The 24,798-nt window shown below is 43.6% G+C and overlaps 1 protein-coding gene across 8 annotated transcripts in view; it reads left to right on the forward strand.

The window, feature by feature from the left end:
• Positions 1–607: 607 nt before the first annotated feature.
• Positions 608–24,798, forward strand: part of FAM81A (family with sequence similarity 81 member A) — an 85,470-nt gene continuing 61,279 nt past the window's right edge. The window contains exons 1-5 of one of the 8 annotated variants that reach the window (XM_063652664.1): positions 1,253–1,338; positions 2,078–2,118; positions 3,018–3,186; positions 21,309–21,405; positions 22,684–22,957. In XM_063652664.1, the coding sequence (XP_063508734.1) occupies positions 21,386–21,405; positions 22,684–22,957 (294 nt within the window). In that variant the 5' untranslated portion in view covers positions 1,253–1,338; positions 2,078–2,118; positions 3,018–3,186; positions 21,309–21,385. Of the gene's footprint in view, positions 710–1,201; positions 1,339–1,396; positions 1,647–2,077; positions 2,119–3,017; positions 3,187–8,226; positions 8,326–12,805; positions 12,827–21,308; positions 21,406–22,683; positions 22,958–24,798 lie in introns of those variants that run through there. The other 7 variants (XM_054451904.2, XM_054451906.2, XM_054451907.2 and 4 more) reach the window with 7 other exon arrangements.

A 24,798-nucleotide genomic window follows, 5' to 3' on the forward strand; every position in this document is an offset into this window, starting at 1 on the left:
TGATGTGTCTCTTTTTCATCTTCACCGTTGTGTCTCAGGGCTAAGCACAGTTTCTAGCACTTGGCAGCCATCCAATAGATACTGTTAGCTGAATGAATGTTACAAATGCATTAGCGCTTTGTGGAGGATATTAGCCCGTTTTACTGGTGAGGAAGCAGTCGCAGAATACCCAAGATCACACACAAATAACAGTCCTTAATACTAACAGCCCCTAAATAATAATCCTGCCGGAGAGAGGATTCCAAAACCGCTCAGCCGAATCCACAGTTCGGGCTCTTCTACCATGTCGGGCTCCTTCCCCTGGGTTGGAAGGGCTCAGGCTTGGGGGGTGGGGGAGACAGACAGGAGCCCCTGTGCCGGGTAAGTACCAGTGTCTGCGAAGGAGGCATGAACCAGATGAGGCAAAGGTCGTGTCCCCCCCAACTCCGCTGAAATCCCGCCCACCGAGAGGAAGCACAATTATGAGTGAATGGGCTTGTGCGTCCTGATGAGAATCCAAAATCGAGAGGAAGGTGGAAAGAGCCAGGACGCGCTGGGAGGGGATGAAGCTGACGGGAGAAGAAAGGGCTGGGAAGAGGAGGGGTGTTCGCGGTTCTTCTTCGCGTCGTGTCTGCTGTGATGAGACACGATCCTGGGTCCCAACTGCAGGTGTCAAGGCGATTCAGTAAATGACACTCAGCAGCCCCGGAGGGTTCGTTCACCTGCACAGGTGGGGCGTCACCGTGGCCTAATCAAATAACTTCTCTTCAATTTGAGATGGGGCGGGGGAGAGAACTATTTTTGTGGGAAAGCAGTTTAGTAAATAAGGTATATTGGGGCTCTGGAGAGAATTGCAATGCCACCACCATGGCTATGATCTCCATCAGGCACCATTTCAACACCTCTCCAAATCAACCATCCCTACAACAGGATTTATTTTCCAATGAGCGAAATCCCCGCCTGCCAACTCCAAGGCGCTTGGATGCGAGCTCTGTGGGAAACAGCAGCGACGAGCAGAGGCTATTTTGGGTGTGGGAACGAGGAGGGAGGAGGGGCGGCGCCGCCAGGCTGGGCGCGGGTGCGCGGGGAAAGCCTCCAGCTCGGGCTGCCACGGCAACCGCGTCCAGGCAACGCGCCCGGAAGCGGCTCGGGCGGCGCGCGGCGGCTCGCGCCCCCAGGGAGCCGCGAACCCGGCCGGGCCGCGCGCCGGGCCAGGCGGCAGGCGCGCGCTGATTGGACGGCGCTCCCCGCGGCGCGGGCCCGCAGCCGGGCGCCCTGCTCACCCAGCGCCAGCGGCCGCCGCACCCAGCCGCGCCGGCGAGGACATGGGCAGCCGCGGCGCGCCCACCCCCCGCGCCGGTGAGTGCCGCGCTCCAGGAACCCCGGCCGGGCGGCCTCTAGGGCTGGGCGGCGGGAGCTCCCTGGGACGGCCGGTGACCTTGGGGCAGCCTCTCAGGAGATAGGCGTGGGGTAGAGAGAGCTGCGCGTGGCCCATGTGACATGCCGCGGGCGAGAGGGTTAACTGCATGTGACGCGAAGGGCTGAAGTTGGGCACAGAGCGCAACTGGCGTTGCATTTTCGCGGGGGCTGCATGGTAGCGAACCAACCGACGCCCGGAGGGACTGTTTGGGGGAGCTGGGGTGGTGCACGGATTGCCAGGGTTAAAGGTGAGTCAGCCGACCCACTACTCAGAATGAGTGACCTTGGGTAGGTTAACCATCTGCTCTTCTGCCCCTTCGCTTTTTCTCATCTTTCAAAGGAGGGGCTAGGGGGTCTTTGCAGTTCCAGAATGCTGTTGTGCCATCCTTCTGCGAGCTGAGAAAGAGCCCTAAAGTACGGTTCTGCAGGTACCGGAGATGCAAAGCTTAACCATGTTTATTCTAGGAGGGGTTTCCATTAATTGGCTCCTAAAGTGGTAAGAAATGTTATTGTTGTCTGAAAGATTATGGAGCAAGCAGTCGGTGGTCCAAAGGAATGGCTTCTTAAGATGCACAGGTTAAAACCTCTTAGGTGCCCTAAAGACATGAACAAAATCAGGATTAATGCTCCTAAGTTCTTTCCTGTAGTTAATCTAATAGGAAACTTTGTATTTGAACAGGTAAAATCAAAACCCAATCGTGGCAGGCAGCAGCAAATTAAGTGAGTCATTTCTTCAATGTGCACGAGGTTTATGTGTGTGTGTGCGCGCGTGTGTGTGTGCGTGTGTGCGCGTGCGCTCTCGTCCTCAGCTTAAAGTCTGTGTACGGCAGTGTTAGAAATTATTTCATAGGAGTAACCAGAAATAATGCTAGAATGATTTGAATCCACAAAAGTGCAGCTCTCTCAGAAGCAAGGGCAAACATTTGCAACTTGCTTTTAAAATAAGAGTTAGGTTTGTAGAGTAAATATATTCTTTATTGAGAACCATCCCCAGATTTGCACATTGTATCTGCCTTCTGGGCCCTGTCACTGAATGTGCGTGTGTGTGTGTGTGTGTGTGTGTGTGTGTGTGTTGGGGGGGGCGGGTTCCGTGGCACTTATCCTATTTTTAGCATTGACTGGTACTAAAAAGACACTTAGGCCCCCTTCCATATCCACTGTCTATAAACTTCCCTCTTCCACGGAGGGGAATGGAGGAAGTACCCTCTCACAGGTACCCCTGGTTGCCCCTTCTGACTTTCTGCTTAAAGCTACCCTTGATTTTCATTCGAATCTGATTTCATCTGTATAAAAACGTGGGTTGGGAAGACACAGTTTCCAATGCTAATGAATAAGCTTCTGCAAGCTTGTTTACCTGAGGGCTTAATAACCTTTAATGTGTTACATGTTAGAAATCTGATAGCATATGGATAGAAAAATCCTTAGTGCCTAGGGATTCAACCACGAAGCCCTACCAACCATTTAATGAACCACACCACATGGTGCTTGGAACCCTCATTAGCGCATTATTCAGTCTCTTCTCTCTGCAGGCCACTAGGCTGTGTCACTCCGACCTGGCTTTCAATGTCTTGTTTCTTGTATCCTGCAGCCACACTCTTGCATTTTCATTTTTTCTGTAGCTGAGCCCACCTTCTCTCCCGAGCACCAGAGCCTGAGTGAACAACTTCCCGCAGAAGAGCCTTCTCTAGTGTCCTCTGCCGTCTCATCAGAGTAGGGATGCTCTTCCGCTTCTCCTTAGTGCTGCCTCCAAACCAATGCACCATCACCAACCAAGTCTCCTCTCGGAAGGTAGTGCTGTCTGCTTATGCCCCTACCCTTCTTCTGATCTTCTGGAACAGTGCTTCCCAAACCTGGGGGCTCCTCAGAATTACCTGGGACATTTTTAAAAACTTGGTCTTTAGACTCCCTCAAATATACCAAATTAGAATCAATGGGGGCTGGGGTAGGGTGGGGGAGTAAGACCTACAAATCCCTACTTTAAAAACAAACCCCAAAAGGAGGAGCAGCAGGAGACGATGAAGAGAAGAAACAGAACTCTCTGGCAATTCTGAGTACACCCAGGTACAGTGGGGATCTCTTCACTTGATGCCTCAAAAAAGTGATAAACAAACAAAAAACGTGAGCAGCCAGCTTCATTCTCTTCTCTGCTTTGTCTCTTGCCAGTGACTTTGGGGTTCGTGTTGAAGCTGTCTTAATTCTTTGACCTTGAAGTTCCTCATCATCTATTCCTATAGCCTCAGTTTCCACTTTGCTTCAGCTAACATCTTGGACTTGTTCAGTCTTGAACAAGACTGAACCTTCGAGATCTTGAACTTGGACTTCAGCCTACTTAGCTGATACTACCCACATACTGCTCTGGATTTTAACCATCGCTGAGGACCCTGGTACCTTAAGCACTTGCTGTTCCAATCCTTCAGCCCCTCTGTGACTCTGTTTCTCCACTTGGGGCATGTAGGTTGCTAGCCGTTTCCATTCTGTCTGGGATCCCAAAATCCCTTGTTTCAATGTGCTGGGCTTCTTATATTCCAGTCCTCAATCCAAAATCAGCCCCCCTTGCCTGCTTATTCTTCTCCCAGCCTGCCACGTTATCCGGGAGGAAGTCACAAAGACCTCTGGACAGGTTCCATTGAAAATTTACGCTGGCTCTAATTTCACCAGATGAATTCCCACTTTACCTTCCTCAAGGCCCCCAAGCATCTTTCTCTTCCTCTCTTTGTCTTTATTTCGTCTTCCTCAAAGGAAGAAAATGTCTACGAGTCCCTTCCCCAAGGTTAATCCACATACACTCCAAACTCTTCATTCTCTGGACTTGATTCCTTCCTCTCACCTCTTTTGGGAACTGGCTGCATTTGTTATTCCTCTTCTCCATTGTCTTTGGTCCTTCCCTACTCCGCCCCAACCCTTACTCCACCATATGGGTCATCCTTCCCATAAGAAACTGTGGTGGGGGCGTCGCTCTGTCCAATAGAATTTTCTGTGGTGAGAAAAATATTTTATATCTGCACTGTCCCATATGGTAGTCACTATCCACATGTGGCTCTTAAGCACACGAAGTGTGGCTCGTGTGACTGAGGAACCAAGTTTTCCATTTTAGTAAATTCTAAACTAATTTAAATCCAATTGAAGTAGTCACATAGGGCCAATGGCTATCGTATGGGGTAGCACTGTTCTTGACCCTGCTACTCTGTTGAACTGTTCTCAGGTTCTCTTCTTTGTCCACTCACCTACTCTGGTTTCACCCTCATCTTTCTGTTGAAACTGCTTCCTCAGAGGGCTCTGGCATAGGTGTCCTGGCTGCAGATCTGAGGCCTTTGCCCTGTCTTTCCCCTCCTTGGTCCCTGACCTGCGTCTCCTGGCAGCAGTCAGCCCTTTGCGCCTCTGTCTCTCCCTGTCTCCATGACGCTGGTAGTCCAGGCCCACTCGAACCTCATTTGTTTCCTTTTTCTTCCTGGCCTGTAGACACGGGGATGCTGTGAGATCCTGTCCTTGGTCTTTCCTTTCCTTTTCCTCCGCCCTTCTCCCTGCCCCAGCCTCACCTCTGAGCCCACAGTAGTATTTAAAGAGCACTGGGCGCTTTCCCCGCGCCTCACTGGGCGCCCTCGCCCACTTGTACTACTTCCTCTAATCCTCACTCCAACTCTGTGAGGCAGATACTCTGATTACTCCTGTTATGTAGGTGCAGAAATTGAAGTCGAGGGAGATTTGAATAACTTAAAGAAAACACTGCTTTCAAGGAGCAGACCTGGGAAAGGGACTCCACCAGTATGACCTTAGAGCCCCACTTTTAACCCTGTTTACCCAGGGCCCCCGGGTACTTCAGATCTATATTTTGGGCCCTGAGCTGTTGCCCACATTTCACTCAGAATGTAATACTCAGAAGCCTGACTGCTTTGTCTCTACCTTGTCTTCCTGGCGTCTGTAATCATTTTTCCCCTTTTTAAACCTTTTACTTTGAATAATTCAAATTTATAGAAAAGTTGCAATAACTGGCCAGGTACAGTGGCTCATGCTTGTAATCCCAGCACTTTGGGAGGCTGAGGCAGGTGTATCACCTGAGGTCAGGAGTTCCAGACCAGCCTGGCTAACATATAGTGAAACCCCGTCTTTACTAAAAAAGTACAAAAATTAGCTGGGCATGGTGGTGAGCGCCTGCAATCCCAGCTACTCAGGAGGCTGAGGCAGGAGAATCGCTTGAACCCAGGAGGTGGAGGTTGCAGTGAGCTGAGATCGCACCACTGCACTCCAGCCTGGGTGACAGAGCAAGACTCCGTCTCTCAAAAAAAAAAAAAAGAAAAGAAAAGAAAAAGAGAAGCCGCAATAATTAAAATAATTCCCAACATACCTTTCAACCAAATCCTCTAAATATTAATTTTTACCACACTTGTTTTACCTTTCTCACTCTATCATATTCTCTCATTCTTTCTCTCTGTGTCTGTGTATCTGTGTGTTTATGCACACACATATGTATGCACACACATATGTATACACACACACATATACACACACACACGTGCACATGTTGTCATTTTCCCTGAACCATTTTAGAGTGAGTTGTAGACATGGTACACCTTTGTCCCACTAAATACTTGAGTGTATGTTTCCTTTTAAAAAGGACATTTTCTTGTATAAGTGTCAAAATCAGAAAATTAGCATTAAGAGCTATTATCTAATCAACAGGCCTTATTCATGTGTCATCTATTGACCTAATAATGTCCTTCATGGCAAAAGAGGAGAAAAAAAGATCTTTATTGTTTTATTTTGTTTTTGAGATGGAGTCTTGCTCGGTCGCCCAGGGCGGAACGCTATGGCACGATCTCGGCTCACTGCAGCCTCCGCCTCCCTGGTTCAAGCAATTCTCCCGCCTCAGCCTCCCAAGTAGCTGGGAATACAGGCACCCACCATCATGCCCGGCTAACTTTTGTAATTTTGTAGAGACAGGGTTTCACCACGTTGGCCAGGCTGATCTTGAACTCCTGACCTCAGGTGATCTGCCCGCCTCGGCCTCCCAAAGTGCTGGGATTATGGGCGTGAGCCACTGCACCTGGCCAAAAAGATCTTTTAAAAAAAAAGATGTTTTCTGGTCCAGGATCCAATTGGATGTGTTACATTTGTTGTCATGCCTCTTTCCTTTCCTCTAATCTGGGACTATTTCCCAGTCATTCTGTCTCTCGTGAACCTTGACACGTCTGAAGGGTGCAGGTCAGTTATGTAGTAGAACGCCCTGTAGCTTGGCCTTGTCTGATGTTTCTCATGAGTAGTGGAGTGTGTCCCTCTCAGTGCATTCCTTGATGACATTAGTGCCATCATCCTCTTCTCTGTAACCAGAGCTTGAAGACCTGGGGTTATTCTGACTTTCTGTTCCTTGCACTCCCACATCCAGACAGTCATTGAATCAAGTTGAGGTGTCCCCTGCACAGTCTCCCTCCATTCGTCCTTTCCTTTCTGTGCCTACTGTTTCTCTCCCGTTTGGGGCAGTTGTGGAGTGAAGGCCTGTGCACACTGGCCTCAATCGACTGTTCCCGCCTAATTGGCCGCTGCTTAACAACAGGAACCCAAGGGTCCCATAGTCCTCACCAATCAGTATTTCCTCTGCTTTGCCCCCTCTCCACCCCTTCTCATGCTGCTCTGAATTCACATCATTTACCCTTTTGAATATCAGACTCAAATACCTGCTCCTCAAATGCTTTTCCTGATGACCCAGTTCAAACTGATCCTGCCTTCTGACCAGTGGCACTGACCAGCCCCTCCATTCCTGCACAGTGGCTTGCTAGTGTTATTTCCCTGCAGAATGGAAGTTCCTGCAGTGCGGGGGCTGTGTCTTGTTCAGCACTGTAGAGGCTCAATGAATATTTGTTGACTGGACTAAATTATTTGATGAAATCATTAAGCAAGTGCACAGAATAACCATGGAGCTGTCTGTTAGCACGTGGTATGCGATGGTGGATGTGAGACCCATGCCTTACCCGAAGAGTCAGGTGGGTGTTGGCTCAAAATAGGATCTTTTTAGTAAAACGGTGGATAATTTGAGAAGGCATTTTCATGTTGTAAGTGGAAAAAATGATTCTTCCCTGATGACATCTTAACGTCGTGTGTATGTGTCAAGACAAAGAAAGAACATATTTGATTTTTTAAAAAAAGAGTAGAGAAACTAACATAGCATATTAAAAATGGCCCATCTAGTTCTTCACACGCCAAATGAGCAGCTGAATGTGAGAGGAGTAGTTTCTCCAGCTCCCTTCCTCCCTGGGAGCCCTGGAGCCACCTGCCTCCTCTGGCTGTCTGGCCTCGTCTCTCTCCTCTGCTGTCCTTCATCACTGCCTCCCCACTCTACTCACTGTTTCTCTCCTCCCGCATTTCACTCTTTCCGTCTGTTCCTCTCTCTCAGTAACTCCTCTACTGTCTTCCCTCTCCCTATTGACTGTTTTATTTTATTTTTTGACTTATTGGATGTAGTTTTATGTTCCATGAGTTTTTCCATATAAAAGCAGGTGATTTTTGCAAAAAGAGAAAACCCAATTGCTTTTTATGCCTTGGTGGTCTTTTGTCGACTCCTTCCATAGCTCAGTGGTTCTTGTTATTTTAAAAATGTAGCTATCAGTGATAATAAAAGGGTTTATCGGAAGGAACATAATTACCTCTTTCTGGTACACCAGGAAAATTACTAGGAATGTGCTGGTTGATAAATATCAAAAAGCCTAAAATTTTCAGTTGCTACCAAGGGAACGTTGGTACTTGAGGTTGAAAGTCAGATCTCAGTGTGGTGAAAACTCAGATTTCCGGGTGGCGAGCTGCTGAGCTTACTGGGAACTTCAGTCTTCCTCCCTGAAGGTGTCTGCGTTTGCTGACCGGTGGTTACCCTCTGCCCTACTTCTGAACGCGTTTGTGGAGAAGACATTCTCTCTGGATGAAGCAACTACAGAAGTGCAGGCAAGACATTCTGCTGCCGTCGCTGAGTGTGGCTTAAATAAAAAGCATGTTTATGTGGGAGAGAATGTGTGGGGGTTGCTTTCGCATTATGGAATTCTTAAAATTGTTGAACTGGGAAGATGTTATTCAGAAACCCCTGGTGCCTTCAGCTTGTTTTTTGTTTATTTCAGGTTTCTTTTTTCCCCCATTTTTAATTACCTCTGGAGAAACTCAAGAGTCCTCCCCTGCTCCTAAAATAGTTATAAAATTAATGTGCTGTACTCAAGTCGTTACTCCACGTAAAAGAGTAAAAGACTCCCATGTTAAGCAGGGAAGTCCAGCCTCCTCTCTCTGAGTGTGAGAAAAAGGGCATAGACTGGAGACTGGATCTTTCTTCTAAGCCTAAATTCTTAGCTTTTCAGCCAGCGATTCATAGAGGGTAGAACCAAAAGTCACTACCAGCATTCTGTCTGTATGAGAGTACACAGAATCGTGCTTTCCCCTGCTGGTTTAGTAGGTAGAGAGTTTACATGGGCTTTTAATAATATTTTTTCTCTTCTAGCTGTTGCACTTGGCAGGTTCCTTTTTTAACATTTGGTAATGTATCTTTTCTAATGCTAGAAAGAAAAGTTGCCACATATTGCCGTTGATCATAATAAAACACCCTAAAAGTAATGACTTCTTTTTTGGTGTGAGTGCCCGGGCCCACTGCAGGGTGACCTCCAGCCTTCCGCCGAGCTCACAGCTGGAAGAGCACCTTCAGTCAGCAATCGATATGTCATTTGGGTAGAGCAACTCAACAATGAAAACAGTGGGTCTTCCCAAATTAGAAAAACAAAAAGGCAAATGAACAAATATGTATGAGTGTCCGTGAAGAGGCACTGTGCTAGGCTTCGTGGAGATTACAGGTTCATGTAGGATGTGGTTCCCGCTGCCCTACAGCAGCTCAGCTGGGGAGACATAATCCAGAAAAGTTCAAATAACAATAGAAGATTTAAATAGCATTTCAAAATAGCTGTTATTAATAGAGGAGAACAAAAACCAATCTGTTTTTGCAAGGGTTCTCCTAAAAATGTTAACATCATTCTAAGCTGTGGAGAGTGGATTGAAGCAACATCAGAGACCAGTCATTGGGTTCTAGAGGTCTGTCTGTAAATCTGTCTGGACCTGACAGAGGTCGTGTGTGTATTGCAGATTGACCACCTCCCTTCAATTATGCAGAAATCTCTGCACTGGCTGGAAGAGCACTGTCAAATATTGTAAGCATTCTAAAGTTCACCTTTGTGGGTCAGAAACACATCACCCCTCACCCTTCTACCTCCAACAGAATTCCCTTTATGAATGTGATAGAATGGAGGGGAAAGAATGCAAGTCTTGCTAAGTGGACTCAAGGCCATTTTGACAAAGGGCATTGAAAGTATCTGCTCTGGGACCCTGTGGAGGGACTTGCAGTTTTCCTGGAACCTCGAGTTTTTGGAATACTGTGCTGGCATCACTCCAGAACCACTGGACCTGTACAACATGCTGATTCCCTGATGCACAGGCGATCCAGGCTTCAGTCCCAGCTTTGATGAGAGCACCAGCCTCAAGCCTTGTTCTGTGCCCACAAGGAAATGAAAGTAAAAATTGATAGCAAACTTCTTTTAACTAAACCATAGTCTTTAAAGCCCAGAATCAGGCTTGTTTCTCGGTTTTGATAGCTGTAAATGAGCAATTTATGCTTTTTGTTGTTATTGTCGTTCATTGGTTCATTCTTTTCTTCAAGAAGGTTTTATTTAAGTTTGTGTAATTGTGAAAATAGCACACTTGTTAAAGTATTTTGAAAATAAGGAAAAGCAGAATAAAAATGTACCCAGTGCCACTATTTACATTTCAATTTATTTCTTTCCACTGTTTTAAAAGATATGAGCATACTAATACTTCTAGTCCTAGAATCCTTGCCTCACCCTCTCCAAGATGGTTGTAGGATTTCTGGGTTGCTGAGGTAATGTACAGTTGAAAAAATGTCAAGATGTGTCAGGTAAGCTACATCTGCTGTTGGCCTAAGGACAGATATTTTGGTGTGAGGATGTCCAATGTCTTAGAGACCATGTAAGGCCTCGATGACTTACCCAGCTTTCCCCAGATCGGCCTCACAACCATAATGCCATGTGCATTCCTCAGTATGCTAGTCCAGTATATTTCTTCCATATTTCTTCCAAGGACTGCTCAGCTGTTCTAAAAAATTCTGGTCAGGAGTGGGGAGAGATGAGCTGCCTATGAAGGAGACAGAGTGTGCTTATTTGCACTGTTTTCATTTCCTTTGCACATAATTTGGAGGCACTTCCCCAACTGGGACAGTGTGGTTAATTTGTGGAAAGCTCCTGCTGTTAGCATTGGTCCTTCCTTTGGCCTTGTCAATCTAGATACATTGGCTTGGGAAATTAGGCATCCTGACCTCAGTTGTACAGCCCTCTTCCTCCTTCTTTTACCGAAGCACATGATTTAGCCAGATAACAACTATACACACCACATAGATAATTCCAGCAATTTGGCAGGGGGAAAGTTGGTAGGAGGATGAGTGAAGGGAGAGGAGGGGGAAACAGCATTAAAGGTAGCCTCAAGACCGTGGAGGCATCTAGGCATGGAGGGAGGAGGCCTCAGATACAGGAGAGAAGGAAGGCAGATAATTGGTGGCCTGGGCACTCAGCAGGGCAGTGGTTGCCTTGTCCTTGACTTTGAGTCTCCTGCCTCATCCATCTTTGCTGGCCCATGGTCAAGCAGTCTTCTCATTGTGGGGAGAAAGGGAAGAGGGAGGAGCAAGAGGAGCAGGATGTGGTAATGGTGGCAGAGGTAGTGGTAGTAGATAACTTCAACATTTGCAGGGTTGGCTGGGAGTGGTGGCTCAGGCCTGTAATCCCAGCACTTTGGGAGTCCTAGGTGGGCGGATCATGTGAGGTCAGGCGTTTGAGACCAGCATGGACAACATGGCGAAACCCCGTCTCTACTAAAAATACAAAAATTAGCTGTGTGTGGTGGCATGCACCTATAATCCCAGATACTCGGGAGGCTGAGGCAGGAGAATCACTTGAACCTGGGAGGTAGATGTTGCAGTGGGTGGAGATTGTGCCACAGCACTCCAGCCTGGGTCACTGAGTGAGACTCTGCCTGAAAAAAAAGAAATTGCAGTGTCCTTTAAACTCATGAGTCAAAATGTTTGCACCATCTAAATTGTGGTGCCTTGGAGCAAAGTGCTGGCTTCCAAGCCCTGGTTATAGTTCTAAATAATGTGTACTATTGTGCATGGTAGGATGTTTAGTAAGATAGATAGATAGATAGATAGATAGATAGATAGATAGATAAAGTGTAGTATAAATCCACCTTGGTGGGTTTTTTTTTTCTTTGTCACCTTAACATTATAGCAAGGACATAAATACATAAATATATTCTTAGCTGTTTTTTTGTTTGTTTGTTTTTTAGTTTTTTTAGAGACAAGATCTAGCTAGCTCTGTTGCCCAAGCTGGAGTGCAGTGTCATGCAGTCTTGAACTCCTGGGCTCAAGCAATCCTCTTGCCTTAGGCTCCTGAGTATCTTGGACTACAGGTGTTCGCCACCATGCCTGGCTAATTTATTTTTTATTGTTATTTTCTTGTAAAGACGGCATTGCTATGTTGCACAGGCTGGTCTTGAACTCCTGGCCTGAAACGATCATCCTACTTCAGCCTCTAAAAATGTTGGGATTACAGGCATGTAATCCATCATGCCTGGCTAGCTATTGATATTCTTTTGAGTGGATGTGCTGTGTTCTAACTAACTGCTCTTCTATTGTTGGACATTTAACCAATAGCCATTTATGGAAATATTACCATCTAGTTAAGATCACATAGTATTAAGTATGGATAAAATGCTTTAAGAGTAGAGATTTCATGGAGATTAGTTACTTTTGGCATGGAATTCCAATTTCATGGTCCTAGAATGTATAGGGCAAGAGTGAGTTCTCTACATGCCCTGGAGAGTCTAACAATTTGACTCCCCTTTGAACTCTTGGTTTACATGTTTTTTTAAGTGGGGGCAAGAAGTAATTTATTTCTTTTAAATTGATACAGTGAAAAATTAAGTTTAAGAAGTAAAAGATACATTTAGTCAAAGTCCCAAGTATTCTACCTATTCCTCTCTATTTCTCACTTAGAGAGGAATATGACCCTGATTTGGTATTTGTCATTTCCACATTCATCTTTAGATGCTACAGATTTGGCATATTATTTGGCGTGTTTTAAACCTTTATAAAAATGACATTGTATAGTGTTCGTATCCTTCTTCAGCTTAATTTTTTCACTTAATATATTTGTGAGATTCATTCACATTGGGACTTGTAATTATAATTCATTTCTTTTTCTCTTTCTTTCCTTTTTTTTGTGAGACAAAATCTCACTCTGTTGCCCAGGCTGGAATGCAGTGATGAGATCACTGCTCACTGCAGCCTTGACCTCCCCAGACTCAGGTGATCCTCCCACCTCAGCCTCCTTAGTAGCTGGGACGATAGGTGTGTGCCACCACACCCAGCTAATTTTTCTCTCTCTCTTTTTTTTTTTAATGTAGATGTGGTTGCCATGTTGCCCAGGCCCACTCCTGGGTTCAAGCCATCTGCCGCCTCGGCCTCCCAAAGGGCTGGGATTACAGGCCTGAGCCACTGCACCTAGCTGCTAATTCATTTATTTTCAATACTATTTGTTCTTTCATTGCATGAATATATCATAGTTTATTCCTCCATTTGCCTAATGATGGGTGTTCATTCCCCACTCCTCATTTTTTTGCTATTAGAAACAATGCTACCTTAAGTATTCTTGCAAATGTCTTCTTAAGAGCACATTTGGAAAGTTTTTTGAGGATTTTTTAGTAGTAGAATTATTAGGTCATTAGGTTTGTGCATCTTCAGCTGTACTAGATATTCAACATTGCTTTCTAAAGTGGTAGTATCAATTCATACTCCCATCTTGTGTTCCTGTTGTTCCTATATATTCTTGTCAATACTTGATCTTTTCATACTTGATTTTTGCCAGTCTGATGTGATGAAATGGTATCTCTGGGGGATTTTATCTCTTATGGCAAATTAGATTTATTTTATAATTCGCTTCCATTGTCCAGAAGAGAGCCAATGTTGCATATATTAAAAACAACGACAACAAAACTTGTTCAAGTTCTTATCCTTCAATATTCTTTTAAGATTTGCCAAGCAAGACAGCCATGTGGAAATCTATTTAGACTTAAAACTTAGATTATAAAATAAATGCTCTATTTCCAGTGAACAGAATTACACCCTATGTAGTTTGGTATTAGAACCCCAGCTGACTCCAACTGCCCACTGAGTACAGGTGACTGTCAGTTGGCTGGTCTCTGGATGCTGTATTCTCTTGGTTAGAAGCAAGTCACAGGTCCCACCGACACTCAAAGGGAGAGGACCATGCAAGGTGTGAACACCAAGAGACAAGGATGGTGTTGGGGGGGCACCCTATGAGTCTGTCCACCACAGCAGGGACCATGTTTTGATCATCATGTTTCAACATCATGGGTTCCAGTGTCATGGGTTTAGATCAGCATTGTTAGGGTGATCAGAGATTATCAGGGGGCTGACTTACCTAGTCTGGTTCCCATCGGAGGTGAAATTCCAATATATTGATTCACATCGAGAAAAATAGCTGGCAGATAGACTTGGGCTTGTGTTTGCCGATTCCTGTGTACTCTCCTTTTATGCACAGCTATATGGGAAGCTAAAAGATGTGGTTGGTGAGTATGGACTCAGGGCAAGGAGTGAATAGGATTATCTTTACGGCTAATGTCACTGGACCATGAGAGCCTAATGCATCCCCCTCTATTATAGAGCTTTTGCTGCTGCCCTGGATTCTTAGGTCCTTGAAAACACCAATAATTTTTTTTTTTTTTTTTTTTTGAGATAGAGTCTCACTCTATCCAGCCCAGGCTAGAAGGCAGTGGTGTGATCTGGGCTCACTGCAACCTCTGTCTCCTGGGTTCAAGTGATTCTTCTGCCTGAGCCTTCCAAGTAGCTGCGATAACAGGTGTGGACCATCACGCTCAGCTAATTTTTGTATTTTCAGTAGAGATACGGTTTCATCATGTTGGCCAGGCTGGTCTCGAACTCCTGACCTCAAATGATCCATCCACCTCGGCTTCCCAAAGTGCTGGGATTATAGGCATGAGCCACCACATCTGGTCACCAATACATTTTGTCTCTTCAAACTCTGCTTTTAGTAGACATGCTGTGTATACCCTCTTCCTTTCTGGTTGCACATTCATTCTCGAGCCAGAATATAATTCAATTGATTATATTCAACAATATGAAATTACTTCAATTCAGTTATCTCTCCTGGACATTCACTCACCCAGCAAACATTTACTGATTAGCTCTGATGTGCCAGGTGCTTGGGATATAGCTGTGGACAATACAGCTCCTCATGGAGCATGCAGCATAGAGCCAAAGATGGATATTAACTAGTATGATGAGTGCTTGCCCATTTCAGTAGTGTCAGCAGTGTCTTGGATCATTTTTATAGATCAGCTGTTCCCATCTCTTCCTGATTCTTCAGATTTCATTTTCAGAGTCTCATCTTAACTTGAATTTTGCAGTCTTCCCCATTGGCTTTCTACACTACCTGCATCGTTTTGTAGACCAAAGGAAAGGAAAATAAGATACCAAAAAGCTGAACTAATCCATGATTAGAAATACTATTTCAGTGAAAATGTCCATCATTAAGGGGCTGGCTAACAATTATGGTAGAGCCATTCAGTGGACTATCATGCAGGCATTAAAGATGGTGATGTAGGCTGAGCGTGGTGGCTCACGCCTGTAATTCCAGCACTTTGGGAGGCCAAGGTGGGAGGATTACTTGAGGCTGGGAGTTTCAGGCCAGCCTGGGCAATATAGTAAGACCTCATCTCTGTAAAAAATTGAAAAATTAGCCAGGTATGGTGGTAAGTGCCTGTGGTCCCAGCTACTCTGGAGGCTGAGGCAGGAGGATTGCTTGAGCCTAGGAATTGGTGGCTGCAGTGAGCTATGACCAAGCCACTGTACTCTAACCTGGGTGACAGAATGAGACCCTGTCTCACAGAAAAAAATTTTTAATGGTGATGTATATCTTTATATATTGACATGGAATCATGCTCATGATGTAGTGTCAATTCGAAAACGCAGCGTACACATAGTCTATGAAGTATTATTATATTATATTATTTATTTAGAAACAGGGTCTCACTCTGTCACCTGAGCTGGAGTACAGTGGCATGATTTCAGGTCACTGCAGCTTCCAACTTACCAGGCTCAGGTGGTCCTCCTACCTTAGCCTCCTAAGTAGCTGGGACTGCAGGCATACACCAACATGCCTGGCTAATTTTTGTATTTTTTGTAGAGATAGGGTTTTGCTATGTTGCCCAGGCTGGTCTTGAACTCCTGGGCTCAAGTGATCCTCCTGCCTCGGCCTCCCAAAGTGCTGGGATCATAGGCATGAGCCACCGCTCCTGGCTGAAAGTTTTATTTTAAAAAATAGATATGTATTCTATCAGATGTGCATAAAGGGACATTAGCCAGGGAAGGGAAAGGAACCAACCCTTACTGGAAGCTTATCCAGTGTGCTAAGGCCAGACACTGTTCTAGATATTCCATAGCCTCCTGTAGCTAATGCCTGGTGATGCAGAAGCTGAGGTCCTAGGTTCAAATATCTGCTCTACTCCTTCTTGGCCACGTGATGTTGGGCCAGTTGCTGAACATTTCTAAGTCTCTGTTTCCTCTGGTTCAATGTTGATAATAAGAGTATAATACTTTACAAATGATTGTGAGGATGAATTAAACTAATGCACATAAATGTGTTTCATGAGTACCTGACCTTCTCGAGTAAGCAGTTACTCGTTACGTTATGAGTGAGCAGCTGTTAGTTATATGACCCCCAACTCAACCAACTAAGGTAGGCCCACTGAGATCATACAGATAGTGGGGAAGCCAGGATTCAAGCAAGAGCCTTTCTGATCCTACCAGCATGTTTTCTATGAGAGAAAAATATGTTGGACTGTAGCTGTGCAAAGTGAGAGTGAGAGAAAGAGGGATGAGAGAGACAGTAGAAGAAGGAAACCAGGCAGTAAAATGGGAAGTTAAGAGAAAGGGCAAAGGAAAATGAAGAGGACTCAATGGTGGGGAAAGCAAAAAAAAAAAAAAAAAAAAAATTGGAAGAGAAGAGGCAGGGAGAAGATAAGGGAGAAGAGCTGGAAGAGGGTAGGGAGGGAGGCAAGAGGAGAGAGAGGAATGAGAAGTGCTAGGTGAATCTTCACACCTCTCCTGCTACTCCAGCCAGATCCCATCTCTGGGCTGCCTGAATTCCCAGTCTAGTCACCAGGGCCTTGGGCCTGCATATACCACTGTGACTACCCATCTCCTCCGACTCCTGCCTGCCTGGGAGGCCCTTGCCTTCTACCATCCCACAACTTCCTGTCACTCTTCAGGACCTGGGGATCAAGTCCAAAGGCCTGAGGGTGCTGTTGGAGGTGAGTTAGAGAACAACATCCAGCTGTCTTTCCAGACAAACCTTCCACTGTTCCTGCCCTCTGTCCTTTCACTCTGTTTTTAGCTATAAGGAAATAGGGTTTTTTTTTTTACCATCATATTACAACCACTTTATTCATAAATGCTTTGCCTATTTTTTATTCTGATGGTTGGGCATAATGTATCAATCCTATATTTTAATAGTGAAATGAAAAATTAACTGTTTTTACATGATTAGTATTCAACTCTTTAGTAAAAATTGTCATTTTAATTTATTAAATTCATTTACCATTTTACATTAAAATGGTATGGAAGGTTTTTCTACTCAGTGTCACATTACTTATAAAACTATAATAATTGGTTGGCATTAATGTCTTCTTTTTCATTAAAATTTTAAAATATTCATCTCTATGTATATCTACTTCCTTTTTTGTTTCTCCCCTCACAGAATCCTCATAATCACAAATAATCATTTTGATTTAGATAATAGCATTTCACTTTACTCTTCTGTGAACTCCTGGATTCTATTTGTATATTGCATATTTTGGGCATTTGGATTTTTTTTCTTTTTTCTTTTTTTGAGATAGGGTCTTACTCTGTCACCCAGGCTAGAGTGCAGTGGTGCAATCATGGCTCAATGCAGCCTTGACCTCCCAGGCTCAGGTGATTTTCCCACCTTAGCCTCCCAGGTAGCTGGGACTACAGGTGCATGCCACTACACCCAGCTAATTTTTTTTTTTTTGTATTTTTTATAGCGATGGGGTTTTGCTATGCTGCCCAGGCTGGTCTCAAACTCCTAGGCTCAAGAAATCCTCCCACCTTAGCCTCCCAGGTAGGACTACAGGCGTGTGCCACCACACCTGGCTAATTTTTTTTTGTTTGTAGTTTTTGTAGAGATGGGTTTTTGCCATGTTGCCCAGGCTGGTCCCAAACTCCTGGGCTCACCTTAGCCTCCCAGGTTGCTGAGACTACAGGTGTGTGCCACCACACCTGGCTTTTTTTTTTTTTTTTTTTGTAGAGATGGCATTTCACCATGTTGCCCAGGCTGGTCTCAAACTCCTGAACTCAAGCCATCCACCCATCTCAACCTCCCAAAGTGCTGGGATTACAGGCCACAGTGCCTGGCCCCGGATTTTATTTTTTCTTCTTTCTTCCCATTCTTTTCTTCTTGCTTTACCTACCTGTCCCTTCCCCTAACTTCCCCCAATTTTAAAACTTTAAAAAGTGGAGATTGTTTAATATATTGTTTAATATAGTGGAATCACTACACAATCAAAACAGCATGAAACCCAGACCTGTGTGATAAGGTTGTAGACAGACCTGTGGTATCAGCGATCAGATTTATAAATGTACAGGAGATGATAACCTCAGGCGGGTAAGCCAGAATTAACAACGGGAAGATCTGCAAACAATGCTTGAGAGGTTATTTAATCCTGTGTCTTATTCATTATCAATCTTTATTCATCTGCAATATAGATTCCACGTTCTGGCAAAGAATCGTGATGCTGACAAACCAAGCGAACTGCCAGATATGCAGATCCTCACCACATTCATAAAGGGCACCCATTCTGAATAATGTGTCTTGTGAGCTCATGCCTTATGAAATTTCTTGTCATAGAGCTGCATAGCACTTAGGGGGGTTTGCTTCTGAAAAGCCATCTCCGATAATCAGTGGTGTGGCTTGACTTTTGTGGCTCTGTTCAGGTAGGTGAAATGACCTTCAGAGAAGGGGATGCCAAAGTCCCCATTCTTTCAGATACTTATTGAGTGTCTAATATTTGGGATTCAGTCTTGGTAAATAATTATACTTTTTAACTAAAGTATAGTGTCTTATATCTTTATTGCTGCAGTTTCTGATCTGGAAGTGCTGGTCATTCACTCAGTCATTAACAAACGTATATGGATACTTCTAGGTCAGCCCTGTGTTTATTAAGATTTGAAACATGCCTGTAAGGAGCGTGTCGTTTAGTAGGGGAGCTAGACTATTAAACAACTAAAAAGAATAGAGCATAATAAATAGTATACAAACAGATAAAGAGCTGGAGAAATGCAAGAGAGAGAGCCATTTTATAGACTGGAGGGGCTAGTGGGGCTTTAAAGAGTGCATGAGTTTTCTAGGCTGGCAGGGGTGGGAAGGGCATTTCCCATAGAGCGCATGCACAGAGGCATGATGGCAGGAGCTTGCAGGACATATCCAAGGATGGTGGGGGAGGGGTGGCGGGGGCGGGGATTCCCAGTGACTGGAGCAGGTGATTGTGGTAGGGAGTGGCCAAATATGAGGCTGGAAGAACAGGTTAGGCAGGCCAGAGCATGTTCAGAAGAAAGGAAGTAGAGGTTGGAGTGTTGGAGAGAAGGTGTGGAACAATCTCTCCATCCCCTATTTTGGGAAAGCCTACTCATTCTCATCAGTTCTTCCTGACCTAGCTGCTACCCAGGAAAAGTCGACCCCTCTCCTGTTTTCCCTCCCCATGTGTTTTTTTTCATAGGGTTAGCCACTTAACCCATTGTTTTTGTTTGTTTGTATTTGAGACAGAGTCTCCTCTATTGCCCAGGCTGGAGTGCAGTGGGGCTATCATGGCTCACTGTAGCCTCAGCCTCCCTGGGCTCAGGTGATCCTCCTGAGTAGCCTCCAGAGTAGCTTGGACTACAGGTGTGCATCAATACACCTGGCTAATTTTTGTATTTTTTGTAGAATTGGGGTTCGCCATGTTGCCCAGCTGGCCTCAAACTCCTGGGCTTGAACTCCTGGGCTCAAGCAATCCTCCCACTTCGGCCTCCCAAAGTACTGGGATTACAGGCATGAGCCACAACCCATTGTTTTCTGGTTGGTTTAGATGACTTCTCCTGAGGGAAGGGATTTTTGTTTTTCCTAGTTAGGTTACTTAATTACCTAATAGATGCCAAATACATGTTTCTTAAGTTAGGCTATTCTGTAGATTAATATCTTAACTGAGATGTCTTACAACTTTAAAACTGTAAATATTCTATGATTCTAAATAACAGCATTTCCCACACTGACCTGATTTTATTTACGGTAGTCCCCCTTATCGGTGGTTTCACTTTCCACATTATCCAAGGTCAACCATGGTCAAAAGTATTAAATAAAAAATTCTAGAAATAAACAATTCATAAGTTTTAAATTGTGTGCTATTCTGAAATAGTGTGATGAAATCTTGTGCCATCCTGCTCCCTCCTGCCCAGAACGGGAATCATCCTCTTGTCCAGCATATCCACACCATGCGTACCTGGCCCTGTGAGTCACTTAATAGCCATCTCTGTTATCAGATTGACTGTTGGGGTATTGCAGTGCTTGTGACCAAGTAACCCTTATTTTACTTCATAATAGCCCCAAAGTGCAAGAGCACTGTGCCTAATTTATGAATTAAACTTAATCATGGGTATGTATGTGTAGGAAAAAATAGTATATATAGGCTTTGGTTTCAGGCATCCACTGGGGGTCTTGGAATGTATCCCTGACAGATGAGGGAGGGCTACTGTAGTCTGTATGGCAGAAATGCTTCTCTTTGACACTGAAGAGCTCTTTGGGCACCATAGCTTGTTTGGCATGAATGACTTTTTTTCCCTTAAATGTAATTTGTTTAAAGTTCTTTGTCTAAGAAAATGAAATGTTCACATTTTGAAACTCCAAAAATAAAACACTAGAGAGATGACGCCAAAACAGTGATTTCAATCAGAAATGCTTTCTGAATCCAGCATCTAAATGAGAATTAATTATGGAATCAGATCATGGTTAGTAGGCATTCATTGTTTTAAGGCAATTGATAGCAGTATTGAGGAACCTAAATAATAAAGTATTTTAAACATCCTCTAGTATTCTTCACATTTCTAATGAGTTGTGATGACCAAATGTTCCTTATATGCAAGGTGAAATATGAATGATTGTATCTTATTATAAAGTTTTCAAGTTCTAATGAAGAATATCATTCTCATTCCCTTGGTGGATAGATATCTTCCCGCAAATCAAATCACATTGATCATGTGCTGTTTTATTTGAGATTAATTTAGAAATAAGTGCTCTTCATTTGCCATGGAATTAGCAGTAAAAATTTTCTGAGATCAAATTTACTGAGGTAGTTTCCTGCAAAATTCTACAGAGAAATATAAGATTGGATAAGCCTGTTAAAGACACTCTAGTTTCTGTTAAAGTGGTTTCTCAAGCTTGAGATGTAGATTTGGAGTGAGGAAACTTCAGGAAACTCCATTGTACAGTCCCTGTTGGTCTGTCTTGCAAGGCTTAGCAGTATTAATTTCAGAAGAGCTTTGATTTTGCTTGATTGCTTTTCTTCTTATTTGGAAACATATGCTGTTTATTTCATATATAAGATACAAAGCATTTAATAATATAACTGATCAGTGTTTCAGCATAATTTATGATCCACTTAGCAACTTAATAATAAGCTTTTGAGGTTAGGTTCTAGATATAAACTGTTAAATAATTTAGTGTTTATTTTTTCAACAGATGTGAATTATTAAAAAGAAAATGGCCCAACGGAGCACTGTATTTCCTTCTTGTGTCACCAAGGAAAGGTATAATATATGGAAAATATGCATCTAAGGTATACTTTTCCTTTCCACTCATCCCATGGGGGCTGCTAGTGGGTGTGATAGTTACAAATGAAAGCTTGGGCTGTTACATTATTGAAGAATGGTTTTGTTCAAGGGCAAGAGAAACACTATTGTGTCCTCTAGCTTTCAATTTATAGCATACTGTGGACCACTCAGTGACCCTAAGAAGTAGAGATTTCGCAGTAGTCCTACAGTAGACTTGAATTTCCTGTTGAGAGTGAAATATAGCTCTGGGGGCTTGAGGCTAACATCCCTGTTAAGCTTTTTAAATCAGAAGTTGCAGATTAGGGGCCTATCGGCCAAAATCGGCTCATGAAGTACATTGCTTGGCCTAGCAAGTTCTTAAATACTTTTTTTGGAGACAGGGTCTCACTCTGTTCCCTAGGCTGTAGTGCAGTGGCACAGTCCCAGCTCACTGCAACCTTGACCTCCTGGGCTTAGGTGATCTCCCACCTAGCCTTCTGAGTAGCTGGGACTATAGTTATGTGCCACCATGCCCAGCTAATTTTTAAATATTTTTTTTTGTAGAGATAGGGTCTCGTTGTGTTGCCCAGGCTGATCTGGGCTCAAGCAATCCTCCCACCTCAGCCACCCAAAGTGTTGGGATTACAGGTGTGAGCCACTGTGCTGGCCTTAAATACTTTTTAAATGAATCGTTAACATTTTAAAATCAAGCTATTTCACGTACAAGTCTGGATTTGCTAGCTTTTCTTGAGAAATATCAGATGATCTGGAAAAAGGGACCTGAAATCCCTGATGGTCACTCATGGGTGGAGCAGAACTGTGGCTCCCGTTAGCTGGGAAATGCCCTTTCCAGTTCTCTAAAGTCCCTGACACTCCCTATTGCCTCATATGTAGTATGCTTCACTCATTTATGTCGCCTGCCTGACCCACGTAGGCATTGAGTTTGTGACCACTGTTTCAGAGAGGGAGGAGGAGGAGAGCATGTTAGGAGACTTTGTTAATGAACTTGATCTTGATAACATAGATTATATTGGGGAGACATCTCAGTGTACCCAACTGTGCCAGCCTCTTGCTCTTGGAAGTCATGGAGACCGCTTCTAAAACACTTAAGTCTGTGGGCATGATTATTTAAGGATCTTTCCCGGCTTGGGAAGAAAACTTTTTTAGGCAGAAATCCTGCCTGAAACCCTATTTAGCTTGTAGTTATAGATAATTTGTATTTCCAAACTTCTCCGGGAAGTTTTGAATCTGGCTTTAAAAATTATTTTTTCCCAATTAACAACCCTCATGGTTCCCTTCTGCAGGCGAGTGAGAACCATGCCCCGACACAGCCAGTCCCTGACCATGGCACCATACTCATCTGTGAGCCTCGTGGAGCAGCTGGAAGACAGGATCCTCTGCCATGAGAAAACCACCGCCGCCCTCGTAGAGCACGCCTTTCGGATTAAAGATGACATTGTCAACAGTTTGCAGAAAATGCAAAACAAAGGGGGAGGTGACCGCTTGGCCAGGCTTTTCTTGGAGGAGCATATCAGAAACATAACTGCCATAGTGAAGCAACTTAATCGGGATATCGAGGTAAGGTTTGTGAAAGTCAGGTGGCCTATGTCCCTTTCCACAGAATTGCTCCGTGTCAGGAGGTCACCCAATTCCTACCTTCCAGGCAGTAATGCATTTAGAACAAAGCTGTCTGTCTTGTCTATTCTTAATGATCGCCAAGGAGACAGCTTGCAGAAATATCCTAATTAAATTTATTCCAGTGTTTGATAACAGTTACTGTCAGTGTTATGTTTAATCTAACTTTATCTTGCTGATTATTAAATGATTTTATTTTGTTTGGCTCTTAATGAAGGGAGAGAAGAACTAGTCAAATAGTTTTACTCTATAATCTTTCATATCTTTGAAGACAGCTATTAAGTCAGTTACTAAGATCAGACTTTGTTGCTTCAGATTAAATGTTTCTAGGTCATAATGATTATATGTAATACAGTTTAATACTCAAACAATTTAGGCATTTGGATTGCTCCTCAAACTCCCCTTTTTACTGCTGTAGTTTTCTTTGAAATGAGACCAATAAAAGGCCAATAATGTCTATTTTTAGAATTGGTAGATTTACTTCTATTTATTGAGCAATCACAGGGACCACACAGTTTAGTTCAGAAAGCTTCACATCATTTAGGGCTTGGGTTTCCCTCACTACACAGTGTTCATATCTTTCACATGTAATGATTGAATATATGAATAATAATAGATATATGGCTAGATTAAGGAAAAATTTTGTTTCCTGTGATGGAGATTATATCTGAATTATGCTTCCTAAAATTAAACCTCATTTCTTTTTTTTGCATTGTCAGATTTGTATGTATTTATTTATTTTAATGGCTTTATTGAGATATAATGTAAATGTCACAAAAAGTGTAAAATTAAATGATTTTTAGTAAATTATAAAATTGTGCAACCTCAACACAATTCAATTTTAGGACACTACCATCACCTTCCCAAAATTCACATAAGCCTGTTTGCAGTCAATTCCTACTTCTACCCCAGCCCAGGCAACCACTCATTTACTTTCTATCTCTAGAAATTGGTCTTTTCCACACATTTCATATAAATGGAAACCTTACAATATGAGGTCTTTCACATCTGGCTTCTTTCTTTCCTTTTCTTTTTGTTTGTTTGTTTGTTTGTTTTGAATGCAGTTGTGCAATCATGGCTCACTGAAGCCTTGACCTCCCAGGCTCAACCGATCCTCCTACATCGGCTTCCCAAGTAGCTGGGACTACACGTGTGCACAATCATGCCCAGCTAATTTTTGTGTTTTTAATACTACAAGGTCCATCTATACTATAGTATTTTTTGTAGAGACATAGTCTCACTATGTTGCCCAGACAGGGCTTGAAGTCCTGGGCTCAAGCAATCTGTCTGCCTCAGCCTCCCAAAATGCTGGGATTACAGATGTGAGTCACTGTGCCCAGCCTGGCCTCTCTCATTTAGCATAATCTTTCTGTGGTTCAGACATATCCTAGCATGTATCATATTCCTTTTTATGTCTGAGTAATATTCTGTTTTCTGGATATACCACATTCTGTTTATCCGTTCATGAACTGATGGGCATTTGGATTGTTTCCGGTTGTTAGCTTTTATGAGTAAAGCTGCTATGAACACTTGTGACAGGTCTTTGATGTGAAAATATGTCTTTATTTCTCTTGGGTAAATTACTAGGAGTAGAATTGCTGGGTCTTATAGTGAGCTTATGTTTAACTTTTTAAAACATAGCCAAATAATTTTCCAAAGTGGCTGTAACATTTTACAATCCCACAAGCAATGTATGAAGGTTCCAGTTTCTCTACCCCCTCAGCAATATTTGGCATTATCTTTTTTTTCTAATGGATGTGTAGTGGTATCTCATTGTGGTTTTA

This window comes from Pongo pygmaeus, chromosome 16 (assembly GCF_028885625.2).
Source record: "Pongo pygmaeus isolate AG05252 chromosome 16, NHGRI_mPonPyg2-v2.0_pri, whole genome shotgun sequence".
In the NCBI taxonomy this organism is placed as follows: domain Eukaryota; kingdom Metazoa; phylum Chordata; class Mammalia; order Primates; family Hominidae; genus Pongo; species Pongo pygmaeus.